The sequence below is a fragment of the Indicator indicator genome, chromosome 23 (genome assembly GCF_027791375.1).
Source record: "Indicator indicator isolate 239-I01 chromosome 23, UM_Iind_1.1, whole genome shotgun sequence".
Taxonomy (NCBI): domain Eukaryota; kingdom Metazoa; phylum Chordata; class Aves; order Piciformes; family Indicatoridae; genus Indicator; species Indicator indicator.
The window spans coordinates 13,120,077-13,145,851 of NC_072032.1; the positions used below are offsets into that span (position 1 = coordinate 13,120,077).

The window sequence follows — 25,775 nt, forward strand, 5'->3', positions numbered from 1 at the left end:
CACGGTTCACACACACAATGCCCGGTGCACACCTCCCCGGTGTACGCCCCCGCTGCCCCGCCCCGTGCCCGCGCTCCGGCGCCACGCCCCAACCCGGGTCTGGCGGGGCGGGGCCTGGAGCGGGCGGGGCGGCCGGTGGCGCTCGCGCTGCGGCCCGGCTGCGGCAGCGGCGGCGGCAGCGGCGGCGCGAGGCCCGGCCCGGTTCCGTTCGGTTCCTTCGTGTCTGGTTCTGTTCGGCCCAGCCCGGCCCGGCGCCTCGCCTCAGCGTCCCGCTATGGCGCTGCTGCGGGCGGCCGCGCTTCCCGCCGAGGGGTCTCCGGCCTGGCTGCCCACCCACGTCCAGGTGACGGTGGTGCGGGCCCGCGGGTTGCGGTGCAAGGGCGGCAGCAAGCCGGGCACCAGCGACGCTTACACCATCATCCAGCTGGGCCGCGAGAAGTACAGCACCTCGGTGGCCGAGAAGAGCACCGGCAACCCCGAATGGCGGGAGGAGTGCGCCTTCGAGCTGCCCCCCGAGCTGGGCACCCCGGCGGGGCTGGCCCGCGGCAGCCTGGTGCTCACCGTCATGCACCGGGCCTTGGTGGGCATGGACCGCTTCCTGGGCCAGGCCATGGTGCCCCTGGAGCCCGCCCTGCAGCAGGGCCGTGCGCCCGACGAGCGGTGAGTGGGTCCCGCGGGCAGCGCCTGGCACCCGTGGGGGGCAGAGCAGATGGGACCTCTCGGGTGGGCTTCACGGGGTCCCTCTGTTCCTAAGGGTGGGTGTTATGTCCCCAGGATGTGCTTCGCAGGGGTCCCTGCGTGCCCTAGAATGAGTGTCACAGGGTACCTGTGTGCCCCAGGGTGGGCATCACAGTGTCTCTCTGTGCCTCGGGATGGGTGAAATGGGGTCTTTAAGTGCCCTGGGATGGGTGTCACAAAGGCTCTGGGAGCCCCAGGAAGGGCATCACGCTGGAATTGCCACAGGGTCCATGTATGCCCCAGGAAGGACGTTGCAGGAGGTAGAGCATGGTGAACCCCTAGGAAAGGGCTTTGCAGGATGCAGGGTGGCACAGGGGCTCTGCATGCCCCCATAATGGTGGTATAGGGACAGGGAGTGATGGAGGCCATCTGTGCCCCAGGAAGGGCACTGCAGGAGATGGGGTGTGGTAGGGTCTGTGCATGCCCCAGGAAGGCTGTTGGGGCATCATGGGAGCCATGGATGCCCTGAGAAGGGTGTCATAGAGGATGGGGTGGTATGGGGGTCTGTGTGTGACCCAGGAAAGGCATTGCCTAGATGCAGGGTATCACGGGGCCTGTACATCCTCTGGGAAGGGCATCACGGGAAGTAGGACATCAGGTGTGCTCCAGGAAGGGTGTTGTGAGGATGGGGTGTCTCGGGGTCCCTCCATCTCCCTTGGAATGGAGTGATGTGGGACCAGGCATCACAGGATCCTTCCTCTCCCTGGGCAGGGGTCCCAGGGGACAGGATGCCATGAGGTCCCTCTGCACCCCAGGAGGGTCCTGCCATGGTCTGTCACTTCTGGGAAGCAGTGTCACAGCTACCCGTAGTGATTTGTCCTTTCTAATGGCTGCGGTGGATTTGCAGCCCCAACTGGCTCAGTGGGGCTGTCGGTGTGACCTGGTTTGTCATGGTGCTGCTGCAGGAGGGTCCCCCAGTTCAGGGCCTCCAGCATAGACCCCTGCCTGTGTGGGATTTGCTGTTCTTCCTCCTCCTCCTCCTCTCCCCCCCCACTCCCCCCCCCCCCCCCCCCCGAAGGCTTTCAAATAATAATAATGATTTCTAGCCTTTGCCAAGCAGAGAAATGCAGGAATGTGGATGAAATTCCTTTAGGGAAGAAGTTGGAGCTTTGCTCCACGCAGACCTGGCTGGGTTGCTGCACGTCCCCGGGACTGTCTCTGCTGCTTGCTGGCTCCCCGGACCCCAGGAGTTCTGGCTTGCTGCCCGAAGCTGCAGGCTTGGAGAGGAGCCTCTTGCACCCTCCTACCCGAGGCATAGCCGGGGAGGTGGTGGAGGCTGGGGCTTGGCAACCGGCACAGGCTCGCTCCTGGAGAGCGGAATTAGCGTGAAAAGGGGTCGGAAAAACTTTTCCCATGGAGAGACGTGGCTCATTAGCGTCTTCAGCCTGCGGAGACTCCTGCTTGCCCTAAAATGGGAGCGTGGGCACAGAGGAAAAGTGACTAACCCCGGAGTTGGTGTCTGAGTGTTTCCCCCCTGGTGTTTATTTTGTCTTTCTGAGCCCTGCCTGAAGAATGGGCGGTGTCCGGTGTCGGAAGAGCTGGGTCTGAGCACTCCAGGCCTAATGCAAACCAGCATCGTGTGCAGACTTCGGAGCAGGGGAGCTGACCCGCAGGCTCCTGGGCGCCGGGAGGGATGTGTTGGTTGGGCACAGGAAGATGTGAGGTGTTTTCCTGTCCTTCCTATGGTTTGGGTAGCAAGCCCTGCCCTGGCAGCTGGAGTAGGAGCCCTGTCTGGAGGAAAGCCATGCTTCCCTTGGAGTTGTGCAAAGCCTGCCCCAGTCCCATGAAGGCTTCAGGAGGCTGAGCTCGTGGTCTTATCTCAAAGGTCTTGGCGTCAGGGGTTGTTAATCCCATGGGTGCAACGTCCAACATGGCTGGACCCTGTGCTGCCTGTCACGACTGCTGGTCACCCTTGTGGCAGCAGTGCTGCAGCCCAAGGAGGGTATCTGGGCTGTGAGGGAGGAGACCCCCAGGATTCTGCTGTCTCCCTCCCTTCCTGTAGCTTCGCTTGCATAAGGAGAATTAACTTCCCCTTCCGTTGCTGAGCCTTTTAAAGCTCTTTCCCTGGAGCCTCTGATGATGGAAGTAAGCACAGAAACCACGATGGAGAGCTCTCACCCTGTGCCCAAGCATCTCTGTTCCTTTGAACCCCTGAGCTGGAAGGTGTCTGGAGGGTGGGTGGCAGGTCTGCAGTGTGGAACGGACTGCACTTATTTTTGCAGAGGAGTCTCAAATGCTGGAGCTTGTCCAGCTGGGTGGTAGAGGGATTTCAGGGGAGCCCTGGGGTTCTAGCTCTGCGAGCCCCTTAAGCTTCCACCCAGCTTCAGATGTTTGGTTCAACCCCATTGCAAACTACTTTTACAGGAAATTTAGTCCCTGAATAAAAAAAACAACAAACCCAGCCAAACAAGCACAAGCTCCCCCCTCTCTAGGACTGCACCCAGGCCTGTGCAGCAGAGATAACCACTGACCCCTGAGTGAGGGATGTACAAGTTGAGTCTCTGCCACACACTGCTTTTTGGGATCCCATCTGTGGTCCTTGCTCCTGGGCATAAAGCTGCTGCCATTTGGAATGGAACTCTGCTTGAAAAAAGGCCTTGATTGTCAGCATGTTGACCTTGCTCTCATTTTCCTGCTGACTTTTGTTGCACGGAAACTCTCCTGGTGATGATTTTTATCCTTGTTTTCGGCTAGATGGAAAATGTTCCATCAAACTTGGACTCTTCTCCAGGAACCAGCAGTCAGCCAGCTTCTGGGTGTGTTTATGACAGCCTTGTTGAACTGGACATCTCAGTCACTCCAGTGTTTTGATCTGGAGAAAATCAGCTCTTAAGGTTGCAAAAGAGCACCCTGGGAGCTCTCACAGCCTTTTTGGTCATGCCAAGGCCCTGGGGCAGATGAGCAAAGCAAGAGTGCCCAACACCATTTCTCCCTTCTCAACTGAGCCATTTAGTGCTTTTAGTTTCCACCTGTGCCTTTTACTGCTCTGCTGAGCCCGACATGCATCTGCTGGTGGATCGTTGAGTGCTGCCAGCTGGGCCCAGGCATGCAGGGTTGTTTGTCCTTCCAAGATGAGGGCTCAGCACAGCAGAAGAGGGCTTCTTCTGTGCTCACAAGGCAGCTATCACTTCTGCTTCCTGACATCCAGGAGATGCCACTGCAGTCCCCCGTGGGAGCTCATCCTGCTCCCCCACGGTGTGGCAGCAAGCCGGGGATCATAGCCTCCACATTCACCCCTGTCAACAGAGTTTCTGGTCAGGGTTGGGAGTTCCTCCAGCTGCAGTCAGATGAGAGCTTAGGTCTGACACCCATCAAGCTGTGTTTTCCCCTTGGCCAGTGTGGTAGCATCCCTTGGATGTGTGGTGTGGCAGGGGCTTGGCTTTGAGGAAGACAAGAAGTGCACAGTCACACCTGTGGGGTTGGAACTTGGATCTTGCTGCTTGGTGACCCAAAAGGGCCTTGATTTTGCTCTCTGGGCTGTGAGGCCAATGGCAAGGAGGGGTGGTGGTCACTCACAAGTTTCATAGGCTGGGAATAGCAAAGCCTTAATTGTGATTCCCTCCTTTCTTCCCCATTAAAATACCATTTTCATTTGCTTTCTTTCCCTAAGACCTCAGAGGCCCTCGCACGTGGGGAAGGTTAAAGCTGTGAGCTTTCCGGGCTGAAGGTCTGCTGGCCGTGCAAACACTGAGCCACCTGAGCTTGGGCCCTGGAGAGCAAAATATCAGGGCTTGCAGCACTGGGATCCTGTGGGGCAGGGGACAGTAAAGGTGGCAGAGGAATCTGATTCCTGGCTCTGGTGTTTTCCTGCAGTGACTTGCAGTTGCTTGTTGGCTGCTGCCTCAGCTGAGGAGCAACAGCAGCGAGTGGCCTTTGCGACAGGAACTTGCCTCACGGAGTCGTTTCTTGTGCACAATTAGCCCAGCTCCAAATTCCCCAAAGCTCTGCCTGCAACAGTGCTATTTCTAGCTTGCAGTCCTTGAGGCCACTGGGGCCTCTCTCCTCCCTGTCTTGATGGAGCTCTGTTCTAGGACAAAACTCAGTGGAAAAGGGACAGGGATTTGGTCTTAGGGGAAAGATCTTGTGGAGCCAGACCAAGATGGCAGGCAGAGCTGGTTGGAGGAGCTCATCAGCCCCATTGCTGCCTGATGTGGCTTGGCACAGGGAGGGAGAAGCAGCATGGCTTGGGGGAAGGAATTTGCTTTAGCTCTGGTGTGACTGAGAAGCACTCTGGGAATTCACATCATCGCTCTGTCCACTCAGCAGCAAAACACTGTTGGGACCTTGGAGAGGTGAGGAGCACCTCAGGAGTGTTTGAGTTCTTTGGACATGGACCTGCTCTCATCTCCACTGCAGATCCCCCTGGACTGCTCTTAGCCCATGGCTTTTTGTGGCCTTTGCCCTCCCTTGTTAAGCGACAGTGGGTGTGGAGGTTGTTAGCAGTGGAGCACAGGCTGTGGCTTCTCCCTGGGATGTGGTGGTTTGTGCTCGTTGCCATTCCCACCATGGCCTTGGCTCCTGGCTGCATCTGCTAGGGGAGATCTTGGCTTCCAGGGTTGGAGCTCACTTTCTGTCTCCCTGTCAGGCATGAGCTGAGGCCAGATGGCTGCAGCCATGTCCTCTGCACAGCTGTCCCTAAGCCCAGGAGAGGAAGAGACCTTGCAGCAGGGCGGAGAGGAAGCAGCTGCTCTGTGATAGTTGTTTGGGGATGGAAAGTTTTAATACGAGGGCAAAACAGAACCTTCTTCCTCAGGGTCTGTGGTCAGAGGTGCCCAGTGAGGTTGGTGAAGATCTTTGGGGAGGCTGAGAGCAGCAGCTATGATGAAATCCAGGGGTTTGGGGCTACAAAGGCAGCTCTGAGGGGTTGTTGTGTCTTGACCAAGCCAGGAAAGGCCCTGCTGTGTCGAAACGCCGCTAAGTAGGGGGTGGAGAAGGTTACTCCTGCCAAAAGCCAGGTCAAAGGCTCTGTGCACTGCTGCAGGCAAGGGTGGGCAGGAAGCAGCCAGGCCTTGGGAGAGGGACCTTGGTGGCCAGCTTGTCCCAGGCAAGCTGGGAGCCCATAGGGGAAACATGGAGGCTGAGGTGATGGCGATGCTGCTTACGAAATGGCAGTGCCTAATTTTGTTCCTACCTGCCCAGCTAACCCTATTTTCACCCAGCTGCTAATGCTGGCTTGAGGGGTTTAGGGCCCTTACTCTTTCCTCCTCTGGGAAGGATCCGTTCCTGTTGTTTTTAAGAGACATTTGATCCCAAATTTGCAACATTGGCGTGTTGGGCTTGGACAGTTGTTGGCCAATGGTGCTGGCCTGTCATCCTCCAGCATGTTAAAAGCAAAAAAGCTGCAGACTCAGCTTCTGTTTCACGCTGATCTGCACAGACCTGACTGCCTCCAGCTGTCTTTTCCCTTAGCAGCTGTGGAAAAACCCATGGCCAGCTCCGAAAATGCCTCAAACCTGTTGGTACAAAGTTCCAGATGCTGTTTGAACTGGTGGTGTTGCGTGTGCTGAGTGCAGCTAGAGCTCATGCTGTGCTTCAGGAGCATCATCACCTTGATTCATCTTTCCAAGGTGACTCCCTCTCTTCCCTACACAGGCTGGCAAAATATTTCTTGCCAGTTGTTCCTCTGTGGTGACCAGAAAGGCAGGTTGGGCTCTGCTCTCCTGAAAGGAGGTTGTAGACAGGTGGGGGTTGGTCTCTTCTCCCAGGCAACCAGTACCAGAACAAGAGGACACAGTCTCAAGCTGTGCCAGGGGAAGTTTAGGCTTGAGGTGAGGAGAAAGTTCTTCACAGAAGGAGTAATTGTCCAGTGGAATGTGCTGCCTGGGAGGTGGTGGAGTCACCATCCCTGGAGGTGTTAAAAAAAAGATTGCATGTGGCACTTGGAGCCATGGTTTAATTGCCAGGAGGTGTTAGGTATTAGGTAATAGGTTGGACTTGATGATCTCTGAGGTCTTTTCCAACCTGGTTGATTCTGTGATTCTTTCTCTCCAAGCACTGTGTCATGGTGCTGGGCAGGCTCCTGCCTCTGCATGGCTACTGCATGGGGCCTTCTGGACAATTAGAGTCAATGAAGACCCTGCACCCTTTCCACCAGTGGAAGTGGCTTTTAAACCATTGCTGCTGCCTCTCCTCCCACTCCAGGCCTTGTTGGGACCTGCACTTGGCAAAGGTGTGCAGATAATTACCGTGGGCTTGTTTGTCAGAAGCTTGGCCAGGGATGTAGGGTTTGGGTTTCCAGCCAGGGCTGCAGGTTTGGGATCCCCATCCCTGGAGCTCTGTGTCCAGTACGTGAGTCTCTTCTTTGGCAAGTGCACTGGGGGTAAAGGTGTCTGTAATTAGAGCAACTTGCTGCTGGCCTTTAGAATCATCCCTTTTTCACTTCCTTTTTTCCTTTCCCTCCCCTTTTCATGTGTGTGACTCATCACTGAGGGCAGCTCATGGTGTCTGTTGATGTGATAAAGGAACAGTGTGGCATGGCACAACAACATGGCTCTTTGGGACATGGTTTAATGGACATGGTGGCCCCAGGTTGTCCGTTGGACTTGATGATCATAGCTGGAACAATTCCATGATGTGAGGCCTGTTGCCAGAGCAGGTGTTGTTGGGATTTTAGGCTGTGTGAAGCCCTTGGGATTGGTTTCCCCTTTGGAGGACAGGTGCTACATTCCCAAGCCCCACAATTACCTCTAGGTGCTGGGTTCTCTGTGCCAGCCCTGCCATGATGCTCTTTCCAAGTGGGAAAGGATTTACAGCAAAAACGTGTTTCTCCTGCCCATCCTGGGCATGCTGAGTTGTGTGCTAAGTAGCTCCCCAGAAGCAAGTGCACCAGCAGAACTTGTGGAGCGGCTCCTTGGTGTTGGCCATGATTTGCAATTCTGCAAATTCAGCTCAGGGCTTGGCTTTTTAACTCTTCTCTGTGCCCACAGCTTCTCCTGCCAAAGGCAGTGCATCACCAGCACTGCCTCCTCTCCTTCCCTCACACTGGGGCCTCATTGCCTGGTTTTGCTGAGCTCAGGCAGCTTGGGTCATTTGGTGACCACAAACATGGTTTATTGCCTTGTTTGTGACTCAGAGGGTGCAAAGCTTGGGAGCTCTGGAGTGTAAGCAGAGAAATACAGCTGGAGAGGTCCCTTTCTGTGTCCTGCTATTACGATCTCCTCTTCATTCATAAATGTTTTATGCTCTGTTTTACAGCTCCTTAAATCTTCCCTCCCTCCTCTTCCTACCTGCTCATCCTTCTCTAGAGAGGGGAAAGCCTCTCATCTTCTTAGCCTCAATTGATTTGTGAAGTTGCCTGCCCTTGTTGGCATGCCAGCACAGTCCTGGTGCCCTGTTCCTGAAACCATCCTCCTCCATGCCATCACACCTCCTAGTTTGCCTCTGCCAGCCAGCACAGAGGCCGTAGGGGCATGCTGTGGCTGGGCAGCCATTCTCTGTCTCCTCTGGTACAGGGTGAAGAAAATAGCCTGTCCAGAGACTCCACAGGGCTACCCCAGTTCTCCCATAGCCGAGGGGAGTGTCGGGCAGCAAGGTCCTGTGGGACACCACTCCAGCTGGAATGCAGGAGTGGGAGTGCTCAGGATCTTGCTGGCATTGGACACGGGCAGGACTGCTTTGTTTCTTGGTTTTCGTTTTGCCTTGCAGCTTTGCAGGCTGTTCCCTGCCATTGACACCCATTGGAGTGGCAACATCTCTGCTCCTGATCCCATTCGTGGGATGGGCCCTTCAGAGGGTGTGGGTATGGTAAAGCAGGGATGGATTCTCTCTCCTGGGACAAGCACGAGTTGCCAGTGGGATTTTCTCATACAGGTTTGTGCTTGTCCTGTGCTCCCACAGCAGCTGTGGTAACACATCACTTGGAGCACCCGCACTGTGCTGTCTCCATCCTCTTGTGTCCCTCACCTCACACCACTCTGCTCGTTGTTTCTGACATCCCCTTCAGGCGGTGCTGTCTGGAGCAGCTGCAGGTGGCCATGTCAAAGCTGGAACCCATTAGAGGATCAGGGTTGAGTTGCTTGGTTAGCAGCGAGCTGGTGGGGGTTGGTTTGTTCGAGTTTGGTTTTGAGCACTTCTCAGAGGAACCGTGTGGAGAGCTGAACTTCATCCCACCCAGAGCCGCTTCTTCCCCATGGTGGGGGAACCAGCCTGTGTTTATTTTCCATCTGTGCTTTTAGCAGCTCACAGGGAATCACCTTGCAAAAGAGGCCATCCAAAACCAACACGACGGCGAACCCACGCTGCCGAGAAGCTTCCCAGCAGCAGTGGGGGAAGCTGGCTCCAAAACATGAAACCAGACAAAAAGCAGAAACCTCCCCAGGGTTAGGTTGTTTTCTACCTTCCTCTTCCCTTCTCTGCTAGGTGAGCTTCCTCCTGGCCCAACACAATCTGCATATTTCCACAATTCTCATTGCACCAAAATGTCTCTTTGCTGCCCATCCTGTGCCCATTGAGGGGGCAGGCAGAGCTATGTCCCTTCTGCTAATGTTTGGTTTATCCTCACTCTGCCTTTTCTGCCCTGCTCTGTCACTGTAGGGGCTCAAGTAGTCTTTGGTTAAAGACTTGGGGCTCCTCTCGTAAGCCAGGCTGACCTTGTTGCAGCAATGAATCAGCAGTAAGCTGGAGTCTGGTGCAGTCAGGCAACAGGCATTGGCTCCACGTTGGGCTGACCCTCACTCTGTACTTCAGCTTGGATGGCACAGCTGTGTGGGGCAGGAGCATTTCTGCTCAGTTCGAGGCAAACCTTGACCACCTGACAGTGCTGAGTGATTTTGGGAAGCAGCTGATGGCTGAAGCTCTCTAGAAATGCTCCAGAGACAAGCTGTGCATCCTTCCCCATCTGCATCCGTAAACACTGTGAGCAGTAGAGGAGTTTACCACCCAAGGAAGCTCTCGAGCTCACTGCTGGTAAAGCACTGGGACCAGTCCAAGAGTGAAAATGGACCATTGCTGAAGGTACCCAGGGTGTGGTGGACAGGTCTGTTGGGGTAAGATAGATCCAGCTGGATGGGGACCTCTTGGGGATCCCAAGTGGGCTCATGGGAGAGCAAAGGTCCTTGGAGGGACCCACATTCTCCCTGAAAGTAGGGCAGGATTGGTGCCCTGATGGTGCATGTGGCATCTCTGAGAGCTGTGTTGTGTGCACTGCCTGCTCATAGAATCATGGACTGGTTTGGGTTGGAAGGGACCTTTAGAGGTCATCTAGTCCAACCTCCTTGCCGTGATCAGGAACATCTGCAATTAGATCAGGTCGCTCAGAGCCCCAACCAACCTGCCCTGGGATGGTTCCAGGGATGGAGCATCTCCCCTCATTCTGGGCACTCTACTCACCTGATCTCATCGCAGTGTTGCTGAGCTTTCTCCCCTGCGTGGTGTTGCATGTGACTGTCCTAATCCCTGATCAATCAAATGAACTGATCAATAGCTAAAGGGTGGGGGACAAGAAGATGGGGCCAGACTCTTTTCGGTGGTGCCCAGTGACAGAACAAAGGGCAGTGGGCACAAACGGGAACCCAGGGGGTTCCATCTGAACATGTGGGAAAGCTTTCCTGTGACAGTGCCTGGAACAGGCTGCCCAGAGAGATTTTGGAGTCTCCTGCTCTGAAGAGATTCTGCTCCTGGGCAATCTGCTGTGGAGGGTCAGACTAGCTGATCTCCAGAGGTCCCTTCCAACCCGCACCATGCTGGGATTCTGGGATACTGCAGCCTCGAGCAAATCTCTCCTGTCAGCATCTTCCGCAGGGTTCTTTTCCCTCCTTAGCAAGCAGCTCCTCCGCTCTTGTTTCCATGCCAGAGTGTTGTTTCCTCTTGCTCAGCACTATCAGCTTTCCGGAATAGGATGCTGCTGAAGGCTGAGGGGGGGCACGTGTGTCCTGGGGGGCATGTGTGTCCTGGGGTGCTGAGGGGGGGCACGTGTGTCCTGGGGGGCTGGAGATACAGCAGCACTGTGTGTTCTGCTCTCTGTGCCTCCCTCGCTGCTCCAATTGATCCTGGCAGCAGCAATTATAGAAATAGATGTTGGGTGCTTTCTGCCTCCCAAAGCTGCCTTTTGGCAGCCATGCTGTGTGGCTCACCCTTCTCCTTGCCTCTCAGTGGGGGTGAGTGGGATGAGAGCGAAGCCTTCTCACAGGAAAGGGCTTTACCCAAACCGTCTGGAGGCAGCTCAGATGTGCTGAATAACCACAGTGACCTACATGAGCTGCACAGCCGTGCAGGGGGCTGGGGAGCTCTCTGCTCTACATCAGCGCTCAGCAGCAGGGTTTTGATGGCACTGTGAGAGCTTGCAGATCCCTGGAGTGCATCTTGCTTCCCAGGGGCTGCCCGAGAGCTTGCAGGGGCCTCCAGCTGCTTCCCTTTTCCAGGGTGTTTGTGGGGAGTTTGCTGTTTGAGGTTTCCTCTCCTGTCCCCGTGCGCTGGGGCCGTTTGCTGCTTCCTTCCCCCTGCAGAGATCCCTGGGCCTGGGGTGCCTAGCTGTGTCCCTTCACCTGTGACTGGCAGATCCTGGGGTGATGCTGGAAGGAGCCCTTCACCTTCCGAGGGATGCTTGCCCAGCATGATGTGCAGAGGTGCTGGATCTGTGTGGTGTAAGAGGGAGGAATATAGGAGGGTTTAATGGCCTGAGCCTGCAGCTTGAGTCTTAGAGCTGCCTCAAGCTGCATTCCCTGGTCATGTCGTGTTGGACATGGCTCTGAGCAAGCTTGGCTCTCTGTGTGGCCAGGGCTGAGGTGCCTCAGCAGGAGCATCACCTTGTAGTGGAGGTGGACAGTTGCTGATGGTGGAAAGGAGCAGTTCTCCACTGAGCAGAAGGATGTAGACGTGGGACCAGCAGGCTTCACCCTCTGCTCTGTGTTCAGGGGGAGACCTGTTTCCACTTGATGGGAGCAAGGGAAGGAGTACAAACTTGGGCACCAAAGCACATCTGCTTATCTAGGAGCAATCCTGCTCCCAGTCACCACCAGCTCTGGTACTGGGACCAGACAGCCTCTTTAACTTTTTATTTTTAACTAGCAAAATCTTTGACAGGCTGTGACCCCTCCAAACCTGGCTAACAACAGGACCCTGGGAGTAGGTGGCAAGGTAGGGTTGACTTGTCCTGGATGTCCTGTGCAGTGAGAAGCTGGACCCAAGGTGGTGGAACCTCCTCAAGAAGGGCCTCCAAAACACCTCCAAGAAGTGGGATCTTCCAGCCCTGGGTCCCTGGTGCTCATCATGCTTCCTCAGTCTCCCTGTGCTCCTTGGTGCCAGCACCTCTTCCACAGGCTGATTAATATAACCCAGTTAAATCGGGAGCAGTTGGTCTGAGCCGGAGCTGTGGAGCCCACAGCTGCTATTTCAGACCTGGAAAGGGCTTTGTATGGGCTAGAAGCTGGTTTGTTTTTCCAGGCTAGTCCCATAAAAAGAGATTGTGTCACCTTCCGAGGCTTGGGCTCGCTTGGCCCCAATCCAGAAACTACCCTGAGGGCAGCTTGTGGAAGAAACCTGGGAAACCAAGGGATGTGGGATGGGGTTAATAGCAAAAAGATGCTGCAGGAGGTTGTGTTCAGCTGGGCTGGGACTTGAAACCCACCCCAGGCCTTCTCTCCTGCCGCTTTCCAGCTGAGGTAGCATTTGCACCTCCAGTTCCCACTGTAACTGATGCATAAGAAAATGATCTACCCAACATGGAACAACCTGACCATCCCAAACGCTCAACTTGTGCCACCAACTTCCAGCTCAGCCTAAAAATAGCTCTGATTTTCCTTTGAGGTGTAGTTCTGACTGCTTTGCTGACTGCTGATTAGGTCTGGGGAACCCAAAATAGCTCCTTAATCCAGTGCCAGCATAAGCAGAGGTTTTTCCTTGAATGGAGCCTTTTGAAGCAGATCAGGTTTTAGGGCTTGTTTCTCCCAGAGGAGGCACCGCCAAGCACCCAAATGTATTTTAATGACCACAACATTGTAAGTGATGGGACAGGAGATCCTGAGAGCATATCCTTGTGTGCTGAGCCAGCTAAGGGCTGTTCCATCTCATCACCCTCAGAAGCTCCTGCCTTTCCTTATCTTAATCCACCCAAGTTTTTATTCTATTTTTTGCCTGTGAGATGACGTAAGGTATAAAAAACTACTTGCAGGATTATTTTTTTCCCTGCTGAATGATTCAGTCTCCAAATTCCTCATTTCCCAGCTGCTGCAGCCCTTCCTTCTTGAACTTCTTCCAGGTCTTGCATCAAACCAAACAACACAGTACGTGCTGTATTCCATCAGCCTTTTCCCCACCTCTCCTATGGGAAGTGCCCACCTGATTGCTGCTCCCATGATTGCTTCTTGGCAGTGGATCAGCCCCTTTGGGTGTTTCTGGTGCTGCTGCCTTGCTGGGAGGGGTGAACACTGCCTCTTCCATGTTTTTCTTTCTGCATGCCTGGACATTCTCAAGCTTGAAGCCTAGGGGCTGAATGTTTTACAGTGGGGATTGTACAGGGGTGGGATATGCAAGTGGCAGGAATGGGAAGGGTTCACTGGGAACTGAACCCCAGGGCTGTGCCCAGGGCTGTCCCTCCTGCATTTTGGTGGTACCTGAATTCTATGGTGAAGGGTTCTGCACTCCTATCCTTCTTCCAGGAATTCCAGCAGGCAGTTAGGGGGTTGGTACCCCCTTTCCAAGGTATGGTGTAGGCTCCTCAGCTGTTTCAGCTCCTTCTTTTGCCTGAGACACATCCTCCTGTCCTCAGTGTGCTCTCGTGGCCAAGAAAGCCAGTGGGATCCTGGGGTACAATAAGAGGAGTGTGACCAGTAGGACAAGGGAGGTTCTCCTCTCCCTCTGCTCTGCCCTAAGAGTGCTGTGTCCAGGTCTAGGATCCCTGGTTCAGGAGAGGCAGGGAACTACTGGGGAGAGCCCAGTGGAGGCTGTGACCCACTCATTCTACTGCAACTGCCCTGGAAAGCAGTGGCTGGAAGCAGGACTGCATGATGGAGGCATCTCATGTGAGGAGAGGAGAGTGAAGGAGGCTGGGGTGGCAGCAGTCTGGGGACAGAAATGGTTCCCTTGTGGCCTGTGTTTTGTGCTGCTTGTCTGCACATGGTACCATGGTGAAATGGAGAGCCAGAAGGTTCCTCTGGGCATCTCTTGCTCTGCTGTCCTCTCACCAGCTGGCAGGAGGCAAGACCCCCCTCCCATTGCCTTCCAGGGGCTGCTCCATGCCCTGCCAGTGCTTGGGCTATTCCCTGTGGTCTCTAAATGGAGGTTGGGAGGCTTTGTCCTTTGTGCAGTGAATGTTTTGGATGCTTTTCCCATGTTCCTTCCTTCCATGTCTGTGTGCAAAGCTACAGCAGAGTTTGCATTATGGGTTTCATCCAGGGCAGGGCAGCACAGCAGGGAGCATCCCCCAGTAACCTGCTGTGGAGTCAGCTGGTGGATCTGGCCAGCATCTCCTTGGGAAACCCTCACCAGCCCCAGTGGCATGGTGCTGGGCTTTGGTGGCCAGCACAAGCGGTGTTAAAATAAAGTTATTTTCCCTCTTTAGCTCAGGCTTCTGGCTGCCTCAGATTTTACAGACATTGCAGCAGAATTGAGGGGTTTGGAGGAGGGGAAGGTGGTGGACAGGGAGGTGTCCATCACCTTGGGCCATCGCAGAGCCCAAAGCTATGCTGCAGGCTGGAGACTGCCATCAGCTGACTGTGGGAATGCAGATATTTCCCAAAAATCCAATAAATTGGGTTGGGTTGTGTGGGTGCTGATCAGCCCATAAAAGTCTCCCGGGGTGCAGCATCCTCTAGATGCTTGATGAAGGAATGCTTCTGGGCAGCAGCTTTATTTAGGGTGAGGCACAGGAGGTCTGGCACAAAGTTACTGTAATGACCATAGCTGGATGCTTTTGCTATTACGGTTTTGTCTCTGACTTGAAAAGATTTCTTCTGATTCACTGGCTCCTGAATATTTAAAACACAAGCACAAAGCCCTGGCTGTTTTTAAACACAGCCTTGCAGCAATGTATCAACTGACCCCATCAAAATGTGGCCACCACTGACTTTCCCCTGAAACTCAGGTCAGTGTCTGACTCCAGGGTGAGTTATGTGGTGCTTGCTGGGTGACTTGGTGGAAGGTCAGTATTTAGTGTTAGCACAGGGATGGAGACAGGGCTCTGACAAAGCTCTTGGGGTCTGGTACTAGATGATCTCTAAGGTCCCTTCTAGCTCAAGCCATTCTATGACACTATGATTTCTGAGATGCTTGTGCTGTCTCCCTCTCAGCAGCATCCTCCCTGAGGTCTTCCTGGCTTGCAGCTCTTGGAAATGACAAGAAGGGTCTTTCCTTTTCTTTCTTCTCTGGCTCCAGGTGGCACAAGCTCCACTCCAAGGCTGGGAAGAAGGAGAAGGAGCGTGGTGAGATCCTGGTTTGCATCCAGTTCACACGCAACAACCTGACAGCCAGCATGTTTGACTTGTCCATGAAGGACAAGCCGCGGTCACCCTTCAGCAAGCTGAAGGACAAGGTGAAAGGCAAGAAGAAATACGACTTGGAGTCGGCCTCTGCCATCATCCCCAGCAGCATGGGTGCCCTCGACGTGGAGGATGACTTTGACATCGGGGGCAAGAAGTCCAAAGTCAAGGGCTTCTTCTTGAAGAACAAGCTGCGCAAGTCATCGCTGACTCAGTCCAACACCTCGCTGGGCTCTGACAGCACCATCTCCTCTGCCAGCCTGGGCCTGGCTGCAAATGCTCCTGAGGTAACCAAATCCCCCAGCAGACACAGCAGCCTGTCCACAGAGCGCTCTGGTAAGAGGATAACAGTTTTAATCCCCCCTCCTTGGGTTTTTTTTCCTTCTTTTCTTTGTAAGGGACTGTTGAGACTCTTGCAAATCTGTTAACTAATTACTTACCTCCAAAGCAGCATCCTGCACAAACCCTCCAAGACCACCTACGTGCCAGCAGCGAAACGCTTGCCAGAACTTGCAGATGATCAGAGGGCTGGAGCACCTCCCTTGTGGGGACAGGCCGCAGGAGTTGGGGCTGTTCAGCCTGGAGAAAAGAAAGTTCCAGGGAGATTTTAGAGCAGCATTCCAGTACCTGAAGGAGGCCTACAGGAAAGCTGGAGAGGGGCTTTTACAAGGACTTGTAGTGATAGGATGAGGGGGAATGGATTGAAGCTTTAGGAGGGCAGATGTAGATTGGAGATTAGAAAGAAATTCTTTACAGTGAGGGTGGTGAGACACTGGAACGGGTTGCCCAGGGAGGTTGTGGCTGCCCCCTCTCTGGAGTTGTTCAAGGCCAGGTTGGACAAGACCTTGAGCAACCTAGTCTAGTGAGAGGTGTCCCTGCCCATGGCAGGGAGTTAGAACCAGATATCTTGAAGGTCCCTTCCAACCCAAACCATTTCATGATTCTATGAGCTCAGAGATACCTCAAATTTTGCTGTCAAAGCTGAGCCTGTGCATGAGCAGCCTTAGGCAGATGTGTGCTCCCTGCAGCACACCATGGGCGTTCTTAGGACCCTTTATGTTTCTTCTCTGCTCCCTCCAAGCAGGCAGTTCAGGCTGCTGGAGCTGAGGGGGTGGGCTGAGTGAGGCAGAGCACATTGCTGCTGTGCTGCCTGGCTGTCTAATGAGATGCCTCTGGCTTGGAGGCAAAGCCCAACCAGTGACCAGTTGCTGCTGATTAAAACAATCTGAGCTCCTGGCGCCCTGAGAGCGGCGATTTGCGAACAAAAAAGTCCCTTGTAGGGAATAAATTCCTGGCTGTCTCTTGAAAACAAAATGTATAATTAAATGGTTTAATTGGCTGGAGAGAGCAAATTCCCCTGTTGGGTGGCAGTCCCTGGGTACATGTTGCCTCTCGCCGTGCTGGTGAAGCTGCCTCTTGTTTTCTGCTGGATGATGTTCTCCTGTGTGGCTACAGTGCCAGTGGTCTGGCCCCATCATCCTCATGTTGTGGTGAAGGAGGCAGCATCTCCAGTGAGGAGGGGAGAGAAGCTGCCTGTCAGCTGAACTCCAGGCAGCCTGGTCAGCTCTTCTCACCAGGCTCTCTCCACAGAACCCCCAAAATCATTAGCAACAGCTGCAGGGTCAGGCAGTGGGAGGGAGGTGTGGGTGCTGGACCCTTCTGGCTTATGTCACATGAAGCAGCAGCCTGGCCTCTTTCAGTCAATGCAGACCCTTTAAGTAGCTTCTGGGTGGTTTCTTGCATTTGTTATCCACCTCAGATCCTCTCAGACAAGGGAGGTGATGTGCATGGGGACAGCATGATGTAGCCTCTACAGCCACCTACTTGTTACCCTGCTTTGCATTGCCAGTCACTTAATTATAATCTACAGAGCCCGGGAGCGTGAGAGCCCAGGCAGGAGAAAGCCTGTGTGATTTCACACATCTCTGGGGTGTTTGCAAGTAGAAGATAATGATGGGAGAGGGAGATGCTGAGGGCAGACATGCCTGTTCTCTGTGACTCCCTGAAAGGAGGCTGGGGTGAGGTGGGTGTTGGTCTCTTCTCCCAAGGAACAAGTGATAGGACAAGAGGAAATGGCCTCAGGTTGTGCCACGGGAGGGGTAGGTTGGACATTAGGAACAATTTCTTCATGAAAAGGTTGTCAGGCCCTGGCCCAGGCTGCCCAGGGCAGTGGTGAAGTCCCCATCCCTGGAGGGGTCTCAAAGCCATGTAGATGTGGTACTGAGGGCAGTGCTGGCTTAATGGTTGGCCTTAAAGGTCTCTTCCATCCTCAGTGATTCTATGCTTGTTGTAGCTGTGGTGGTTACTCAGATGGTCTCACCTCTGGTTTATGTTTTCTTCCCCCCAGTGAAGGACTATTTGCCATCTCCAAAGCTAACCCACAAGAGAGCATTCAGTGACGATGTCTCCCAGGTCAGCCCAGTCCTGGAGCCCAAAGCAATCCAAAACTTGAAGCCAAAGAACGATCCTGTGTCCCGCTCTTCCCTCTGCATCAACGGGAGCCACATCTACAGTGAGGAGCCTGCACCAAAGATCCCTGCCTCTGTCCCACCCAGCTCTGCACCACTGCCCGTGCCCAGCGGCCCCCGGCGGCAGGAGGAGAGCTTCGGCTTCACCCCCCTCCATCCTGACTCTCATGAGGTGCCTTGGGGGGTTAGCAGCCTTGAGAGGACGCAGCAGAATGAGCCCAGGTTCATCCCATCTCCTCCCAGCTTAGACTTGCAAGAAGAGCTCAAGGTCTCCACCAAAGCTGTCACGCTCAGTAACCATCTGGGCAGAGCCAGGATGGAAGAGAACAGTCGCTTGGAGAACAAGCCCACTCAGGCTGCCACACCCATGGTCTTCTCCACAGACACAACGAAGGACAAACAACCTGAGGAAGTGAGGAAGGAAGACAAGAAAGCAAAGAGTGGCCTCTTCCACCACGGGGGCAGCAAGAGTGATGCAGGGAGCAAAGGCCAGGGGGAGAAGGTGGGAGCCTCCCATGGCTCGTCCACCCATGCGGCAGCAGGAGGAGAGGAGAGGAATAAACCCAGCAGCTGGTTTGGTTCAAAGGAGCCCAAGGAGTCCCCTCAGAAACCCAGGTCAGTGAACCCTGCGTGGCTGTTAACCAGCTGCCCCAGCCTCCCATCTTCAGCAGCTGTGCTGAGCAGTGCTCTCCAGCATCAGCAGAGGACTGCTCCCCATTGCTCAGATGAGATGATCGTGGGGAAGATGCTTCTTTGGTCTTAAATGGCTCAAAGGGAAGGGTAATTTTTCCTGGCTCCTTCCCTGGCTTCTACCACAAGCCAAGTCCATTTGCCCTGCCAGGCTGTGTTTCCTGGTTGGGGAAGGGAGGGATCCCCTCGTGGAGAGGGAGATATTTCCCTCTGCAGAGGTGAGGCTCAGCGTGGTCTTGCCGAGTGCTTCTGGGACCCTGAAGTAGAGGATTGTTATCTTTTAATGAGCTAAAAATGCTTCCCTGGCAGTCAGTGCAGAACGTGGGACTCTGTGACATAGAATCAGATTGGGGTTTATTAACCTCCCACCCCTCTCTACGTCGCTGCTCTGGCCTGGGGGGTGCAGAGCTTTGGTAACTTGAGATATTATTCATGTTTCAGAAGTAACTACTCCCAGCCCTGCTCTTTCCCCTTCCCATCCCACCTCAGCCTTCCCTTTTCCTGATTATGAATCTCTAATTGCTCTCACTTTGATGATTCCCCCCCTCCAAACCCTCCTCACTGTGCTTGTAGCACACAAAATGTGGTGTTTGCGCCATTTCTGTGTGGGCTTTATTGTGACAGTGTATGACCATCCCCATAGCCCCCAGCAGCTGAGCTGGGGGTCCAGAGGTCAACCAAGAGAGGCAGAAAATGGAGGTAAAAGCAGCCAGAGAAAACAACTAGCAGTTGAGAGCTGGTTGAGTCTGCAGAGTTGATTTGTCATAGGGATTTGCTAATCTGGGCTGACTTTAACCTAATTTATTAAGCAGAAGGATTTGAATTCCGTCTAAACCTCCTCTAATGAGGAGAGCTCTCATGGTTTATTCAGCCTAACCAGATTCCCACACTGGTTAAACTGGTTTTGGACTGCTTCTCAGATGGAAGTGAGGGGGGCAGCACATTGCTCGGTGTAGCTTCAGAGCAGGAGCAGCGCTGAAGTCCTCCTCTCCTCAGTCCACAAGAAGATCCTTTTTGAATTTTGCCATGATAGAGCTACTGTTTGACCTAAGTCCTAGAATGGAAAATATTCCATACAAAAAATAAACCCCTGATAAATTCTCCTGCATTCAGGCAGTGACTCCACAAGCTGAGCCAGCCACGTGCTGCAAGCCTGACACAGATGTGTGATGGGATGGGAGATGCCATCTCCCTTAGGAGCCTTTTCCTTGATAAACAGGTGAGAAACCTGTGGGTTTCCTGCAGTGTTGCAGTCCTAGGAAGGAGGCAGACACAGGGAGTGAGAGCTGTGACTCCTGATGGATGTTCCTGTTTTCAAGGCAGGGATGTCCCATCCAGCTGTAACCCCCAGCCCAGCAGATCACCCTGACTGAAGAGGTGCCTTAAACACTGCTGGTTTCTAACAGCCCTCTGACAGCTGCTGGAGTCATTCCCATCTTATTCCTCTCCCAGGAGATTTTCATTCTGTGTTTTTTTTAATCTACCTTAGTGCTCACAGTTTAATTCCAAGTTAAGCTTTGCTTTGAGTGGGTTTGCTGTAGCATACCAAGGGCCCTGTCTGCAGATGGCTGTCTTGTGAGGAGAAACTTGGATGAACTGTGTGACAGCAGCTCCTCCAGCTGGGATTTCCTTTCCCCAAAATAGGAATTGCTTGGAAGAAGCACAGCCTGGAGGGAACAAACTCATTGGGGCAATTTGGGGGCATTTTTAAGCATCTGAATGGGTTTTAGTTGCAGTTTGCAAGTTGAAAATGGGAAGTAACAAGTTTAAACTTGTAGGAAGGGAGGCTGAAGGTAGGTATCAGGAGAAGTCTCTAATAGAGGATGGTGAAGTGCTAGAGCTGCCTGGCTGGCAGGGGGAAAGGCCAGTGTCATCTTCTGGGGTAGATGAGCACCTTCGGTGAACATGACAGGAAGTATTTGTCCTGGCATATGGCCCAGGCTGGGCAGTGAGAGATGGCAACTGAGTCTTATTTGATGCAAAAATGGCACACAGGGAGGTGGACTGACCCTAGTCTGGCTTTCCTGGTTCTTCTGGTGGTGGAACACTGGCCCAGGTTGCTCAGAGAGCTGGTGATGCCCCATCCCTGGAACCATTCCAGGTCAGGTTATTTGGAGCTCTGAGCATCCTGCTCTAGTTACAGATGTCCCCGCTGACTGTAAGAGGGTTGGGTGAGCTTTATAGGTCCCTTCCACCCAAACCATTCTGTGATTCATTTTTTCTGGCCATTAGTCACCACATCATTACTTACTTTAATAATGCAGAACTTTAACCTTCCTGATTTTATTCTCCTTCCTTACACTGAATGACCTTCAAGTCAAAGCTTTTGAAGAGCTTTGTAGGTCTGGGTGATGTCAGGTTGACCACACACTAGTCTCTCCAGTGTGTGATTGACGTTAGTAGTGTTTATCCATGGGTGTTGTGTAGATGTCCATCTGCATCTGGAGGAGCTGCTCAGTTACCTTGTAACTTGTAGAGCAGAAGGTGGATTAACCTTTGCCTTGTAGAGAAGAGCAGCTTCTGCATTAAGCTGGCTGAAGTCTTTCACGTATCTGCAGAAAGGATTTTTTCTCTTCCACTCTCTCATGGAAATTTCAGCTTTGCAGCTCCTGTCAGCTAAGGAAGCAGCATCTTTTCACGTTTTTTGCTCACCCTGGGTAGGTCAAGTTTCACCTGGAGTTGAACATGGGGAGAGAGAGCATCAAAAGACCCAAAATCTCAACCTGTCAGTAGTTAAGAGGGCTGTAATTAGAAAGATGCTTCCCAGTCCAGGTTTAAATTAGCCTGCAGCTAAGAGGAGGTTGACACAGCTTGTTGTTAACCACTGGCTCTTGCAAAACCACACCCTTTCTAAAATAAGGAAGCTGCTGGCCTTGGGCTGGTTCTCATTTCAGCTCCACCAGAAGCTTTGCTGTTCTGTTCTGGGTGGGTTTTGCTGAGCCATCAGCAAGTGTGGGTGAGCTGGCACTGCCCTGTGAGCTGTGAACCCATCCACACTCCTGCCTGGGGAGAGGGCTGGACACTGCTGCCTTCAGCCCTTATCTACACAGGGTTCTTCACTGATTCTTAGTGGAGAAGCAGGTCCCAAAGGCTATTTTCAGCCTTGGCTTTGCTAATTCATGGCAGCTACCAGGCTTTGATACTGGCTTGAATGGAAGCAGTGGGAAGATAGTGTTTGCTTTTTGGAGACCTGGATAAAAGACTGTTTGGGGTTTGTTGTTTTTCAGGTTGTGTGGTCGAGGGCTGTATGTAAGGAAGAAGCTCAGCAGGTTTATTTGAGGCAAGTCCTGAAGCTCAAACAATTGGTTTAACTATTTTCAGGGTTTCCTACAATGTTATCAGAGCTCCACAGGTCCTGCTTCCTGCAGCGTGAATCGGGATGATAAAATGAGGCTGCATCTCCTGCTTGGCAATAGGAAAGAAAGAGAAACTGCCCTCCCTCTTGTAAAAATAATTGCATTAGTGCCATTTGCAGCTTCAAATTTCTGCCCTCTGTCACTGCTTTCATGAGAAGAAAATGTAACATCACTCCCCACCTTGGTTGTCACTCCTCTTTCCACAGTCCATCCCCTTCTATCCAGCAGTGAGGCCAAATACCGGCCTGAATTCCTCACTATTCATCACATGCTCTTAAAAGTACATTTCTTAAATGCTGGAAGTGGGAAAAGAAGAGTCTGAATGACTGGAGCACTGTCCTTGGACAGGCTGGCAGTGAGGAGTGGTGCAGGTGGACCAGGTGAGCTTGTTGGTGGGACTGAACACCAATATGTGTCACAGCCCCCTCCAAAGCACCAGTAACAGGGAGTTCCAGAGCAGAACCTGGGAGGCTGCAGAATCTGATGAAGAGGAGCAGCATGTGAGAACCAGGGTGCTGTGGATGAGTTCATCGTGGAGCCATCAGCATCACATCTCTGGAACAGGTCTTGTGTCCATGTGAGCTGCAGTCACAGGGTAAAAATGATCAGGGATGGAGCTGGACGTTCTCCCTCTGGCAGGAGGGGTACAGGGAGCCTGCTGGGGTGAAAAATGGCTCTTAAAATGCTTCTACCTTCCTTTTGCCTCCTGAGCCTGCATTTCCCAGGGATGGACATGAAGCAAGGTGGTGAAATGGATCCTGAGCAGGCACCAGACCAGTCCTGGTGAGACAAATCTGTCCAGGTAGAGCACAGCCCTGCTCCCACCCCTCAAAGTGGGTATTTGGGTTAACACTTTACATTTGCATAGGCTCCTGCTGCCTAGATCTTTCTCTTCTATTTTTGTTTATTTCTGCAGTTTTAGGGTAAATGCCTATGAAGCAGGAATTGTCTGTTTTCAGTGGGATGCTGGCAGGTGAGGCCCAAGGGGGAAGCAAAGCAGCCATTGCACAGACAACTAAGCCCCTTGCTCTCACCTCCAAACAGCTATTTCAGAGCAGTGTTTGCACAGTATTCTCTGGCTGCTTCCCACTCATCTTCCCACCCTCTACAAAAATGTCCTGGGCTGCTGTACCCATCTCTTCCCAGATCCTTTCTGCACAAATCCTGCTGCCCCAGCCTCGCTCACACCAGTGGGAGGAAATTCCTGGTCCCTGCCAGGCTTTGAAACCATGGCTGGGGCCTCCAGCACCCCAGTCCTGCCGGTTTTCCACCCTCCCTAGCTGCGTGCTTCTCTGTGGGGAAATGGTGCAAGAAGCAACTTGAGAGTGGTGGGGTCATGGCACTGCCCTGGATCCAGCCCTCCTAGGAGGGATTTTCCACTTGAGCTTCAGCACAGCTCTTAACCATGGCACCTTCTGGCTGGATTTGAGCCTTTCCCTCCCCAGACTCCTGCTTTTTCAGCTCATGAGCTGTTCTCTTTATCTCCACAGTGCAGAGCTCCCCACCCTCTTGCAGATGGGCTGTGCTGGCTGGGGCTGGTGCTCTGTGACTGCAGAGTGGGGGCAGCTGCCTTCAGCCTGAAATTCGGGCTGTGATCCATGGGGCGGGGGGGAAATCTCCTTGCACTGAACAAGCTGTTTTTATTGAAGAGACTTTCCATCAGGGGGTTGCTCAGCAATATTTTCCTCTCTTTTTTTTTTTTTTACCTCTCTGCTGAGGAGAGGCTAAAGCATGTCTGTGAAGAGCTGCCAAACAAATAAATGAGGGCAGGAAGGTACCCGCTATTTATTTTGGCTGGCAGAGCTGTGTGCTGGGGTATGGGAGGAGGAGGAGGAGAAGGAGAAGGAGAAGGAGGAGTTGGGTGAGTCAGCGTTTCAATGCTGCAGATCTTCAGTCAGGCTGCTGCGAGCGGAGGTTTCCCTCTAGAGGAATACTCTGTCCTCAGCTTCTTGGTTTGCTGAGAACGTCCAGCAGCCTTCACTGGAGTGGGGGAAAAGGGGCTTTGGGTGGGGTGGGTTGTTGGTGGGGTTGAATGGTGATGGTGTAATGGTGTCCAGTTCTGGGCTCCTCAATTTAAGAAGGACGTTGAGATATTTGAACATGTCCAGAGAAGGGCAACAAGGCTGGGGAGGGGTCTCGAGCATAAGCCCTATGAGGAGAGGCTGAGGGAGCTGGGGGTGTTTAGCATGGAGAAGAGGAGGCTCAGGGCAGACCTCATTGCTCTCTACAACTGCCTGAAAGGAGGTTGTAGACAGGTTGGGGTTGGTCTCTTTTCCCAGGCAAGCAGCACCAGAACAAGAGGACACAATCTCAAGCTGTGCCAGGGGAAGTTTAGGCTCGAGGTGAGGAGAAAGTTCATCACAGAAAGAGTGATCTGGAATGTGCTGCCCAGGGAGGTGGTGGAGTCACCGTCCCTGGAGGTGTTCAAAAAAGGATTGGACGTGGCCCTTGAAGCCATGGTTTAGTTAGTCATGAGGTGCTGGGTGATAGGTTGGACCTGATGATCTCTGAGATCTTTTCCAATCTTGTTGATTCTATGATTCTATGGAAATGGGAAAGACAGGGACTCTGCTGCCAGGAGGATGTGGCTGAGAGTGGCTGGTGCAACCCCTGAGCAAGCTCTTGTGGGTCCCAGCAGAAATGGGGATGGGCAATGGAAAGGAAGCTGCAGTAATTGGGTTTGGAGGAGGAAGACCTGAATTTGATAAAAAAGATGGATTTCAACTGAAAAAAAAGGTTTCTATAAATACATTAACAGCAAAAGGAGGACTGAGGAGGATCTCCATCCTCTGTTGGATGCAGAGGGAAGCACAGTGACTAAGGATGAAGAAAAGGCTGAGGGACTGAATGCTGCCTTTGCCTCAGTCTTCAGTAGTAAGACCAGTTGTTCTCTGAGTGCCCAGCCACCTCAGATGGAATACAGGGATGGGGTGCAGAATGAGGCCCTCATAGTCCCAGAGGTGGTCACTGATGTACTACACCACTTAGATGGACACAAATCAATGGAGCTGGATGGGACCACCCAAGAATACTGAGGGAGCTGGTGGAAGTGCTCACCAAGCCATTTTCCATCATTTGTCAGCAGTCCTGGCTAAATGGGGGGGAGGTACCAGGTGACTGGAGGTTAACAAATGGGGCCAGAAGGAGGATCCAGGGAACTACAGGCCTGCCAGTCTGACCTCAGTGACAAGCTGAAGGGTCTAGAGCAGAAGCGTTGTGAGCAGCAGATGAGGGAACTGGAGTTCTTCAGCCTAGAGAAAAGGAGGCTAAGAGGAGACCTTCTGGCTCTTTGCAACTCCCTGAAAGGAGGTTGGAGTGAGGTGGAGGTCAGCCTCTTCTCCCAGAGAACAGCCCACCACAAAGTGATAACACAAGAGAAACTGGCCTCAAGTTGTGCCAGGGGAAGGTTTAGGTTGGATATTAGGTAAAATTTCTTCCCCAAAAGGATTATCAAGGCCTGGCCCAGGCTGCCCAGGGCAGTGGTGGAGTCCTCATCCCTGGAGGGATTTCAAAACTCTGCAGCTGTGGTGCTGAGGGACATGGTTTAGTGGTGAGCTGTCAGTGCTAGGTTAGTGGTCTCTACCAGCCCAAATGTCCCCATGAGTCTGTGATTCTGTGCCTCTGTCAACACAAGCTGTAGCCTGGAGACCTTCAGGAGTGCAAACACCAAACAGTGGTGACAGAGTTGGGGAGAGATGGGCTGCCCTGTCTCCTGGTGCAAATGTTGTGCTGCACTGCTGTTGTGCTGCACTGCTGTTGTGCTGCACTGCTGTTGTGCTGCACTGCTGTTGTGCTGCACTGCTGTTGTGCTGCACTGCTGTTGTGCTGCACTGCTGTTGTGCTGCACTGCTGCTGTGCTGCACTGCTGCAGCTTCATGGATGGTCTACAGAGCAGGGAGGATGCCCAGCAAAGGGCTGGAGTGGATCTTACGCTGGAGCCAGGGTTCAGCTGTGGAGCACACCAACCACATGTCAGTCCCCAGGCCCAGGGGGGTTGGCTGCCAAGCAGGAAGCATCTGCTCTGGGGTGGTCTGTGCCTAAAGATGTTCTCCAGTGGCTTCTTCCATCACTTCTCCTGGAGGGTTTTTTCATGGGAAGAGCTGGGCTGCTCA

At 53.3% G+C, this 25,775-nt stretch overlaps 1 protein-coding gene across 1 annotated transcript in view; it reads left to right on the plus strand.

The window, feature by feature from the left end:
* Window positions 1-274: 274 nt before the first annotated feature.
* RAB11FIP5 (RAB11 family interacting protein 5) overlaps window positions 275-25,775 on the plus strand; it is a 39,679-nt gene continuing 14,178 nt past the window's right edge. The window contains exons 1-3 of the mRNA XM_054391681.1: window positions 275-660; window positions 15,046-15,485; window positions 17,497-18,232. Coding sequence (XP_054247656.1) covers window positions 275-660; window positions 15,046-15,485; window positions 17,497-18,232 — 1,562 coding nt within the window. The remainder of the gene's footprint in view (window positions 661-15,045; window positions 15,486-17,496; window positions 18,233-25,775) is intronic.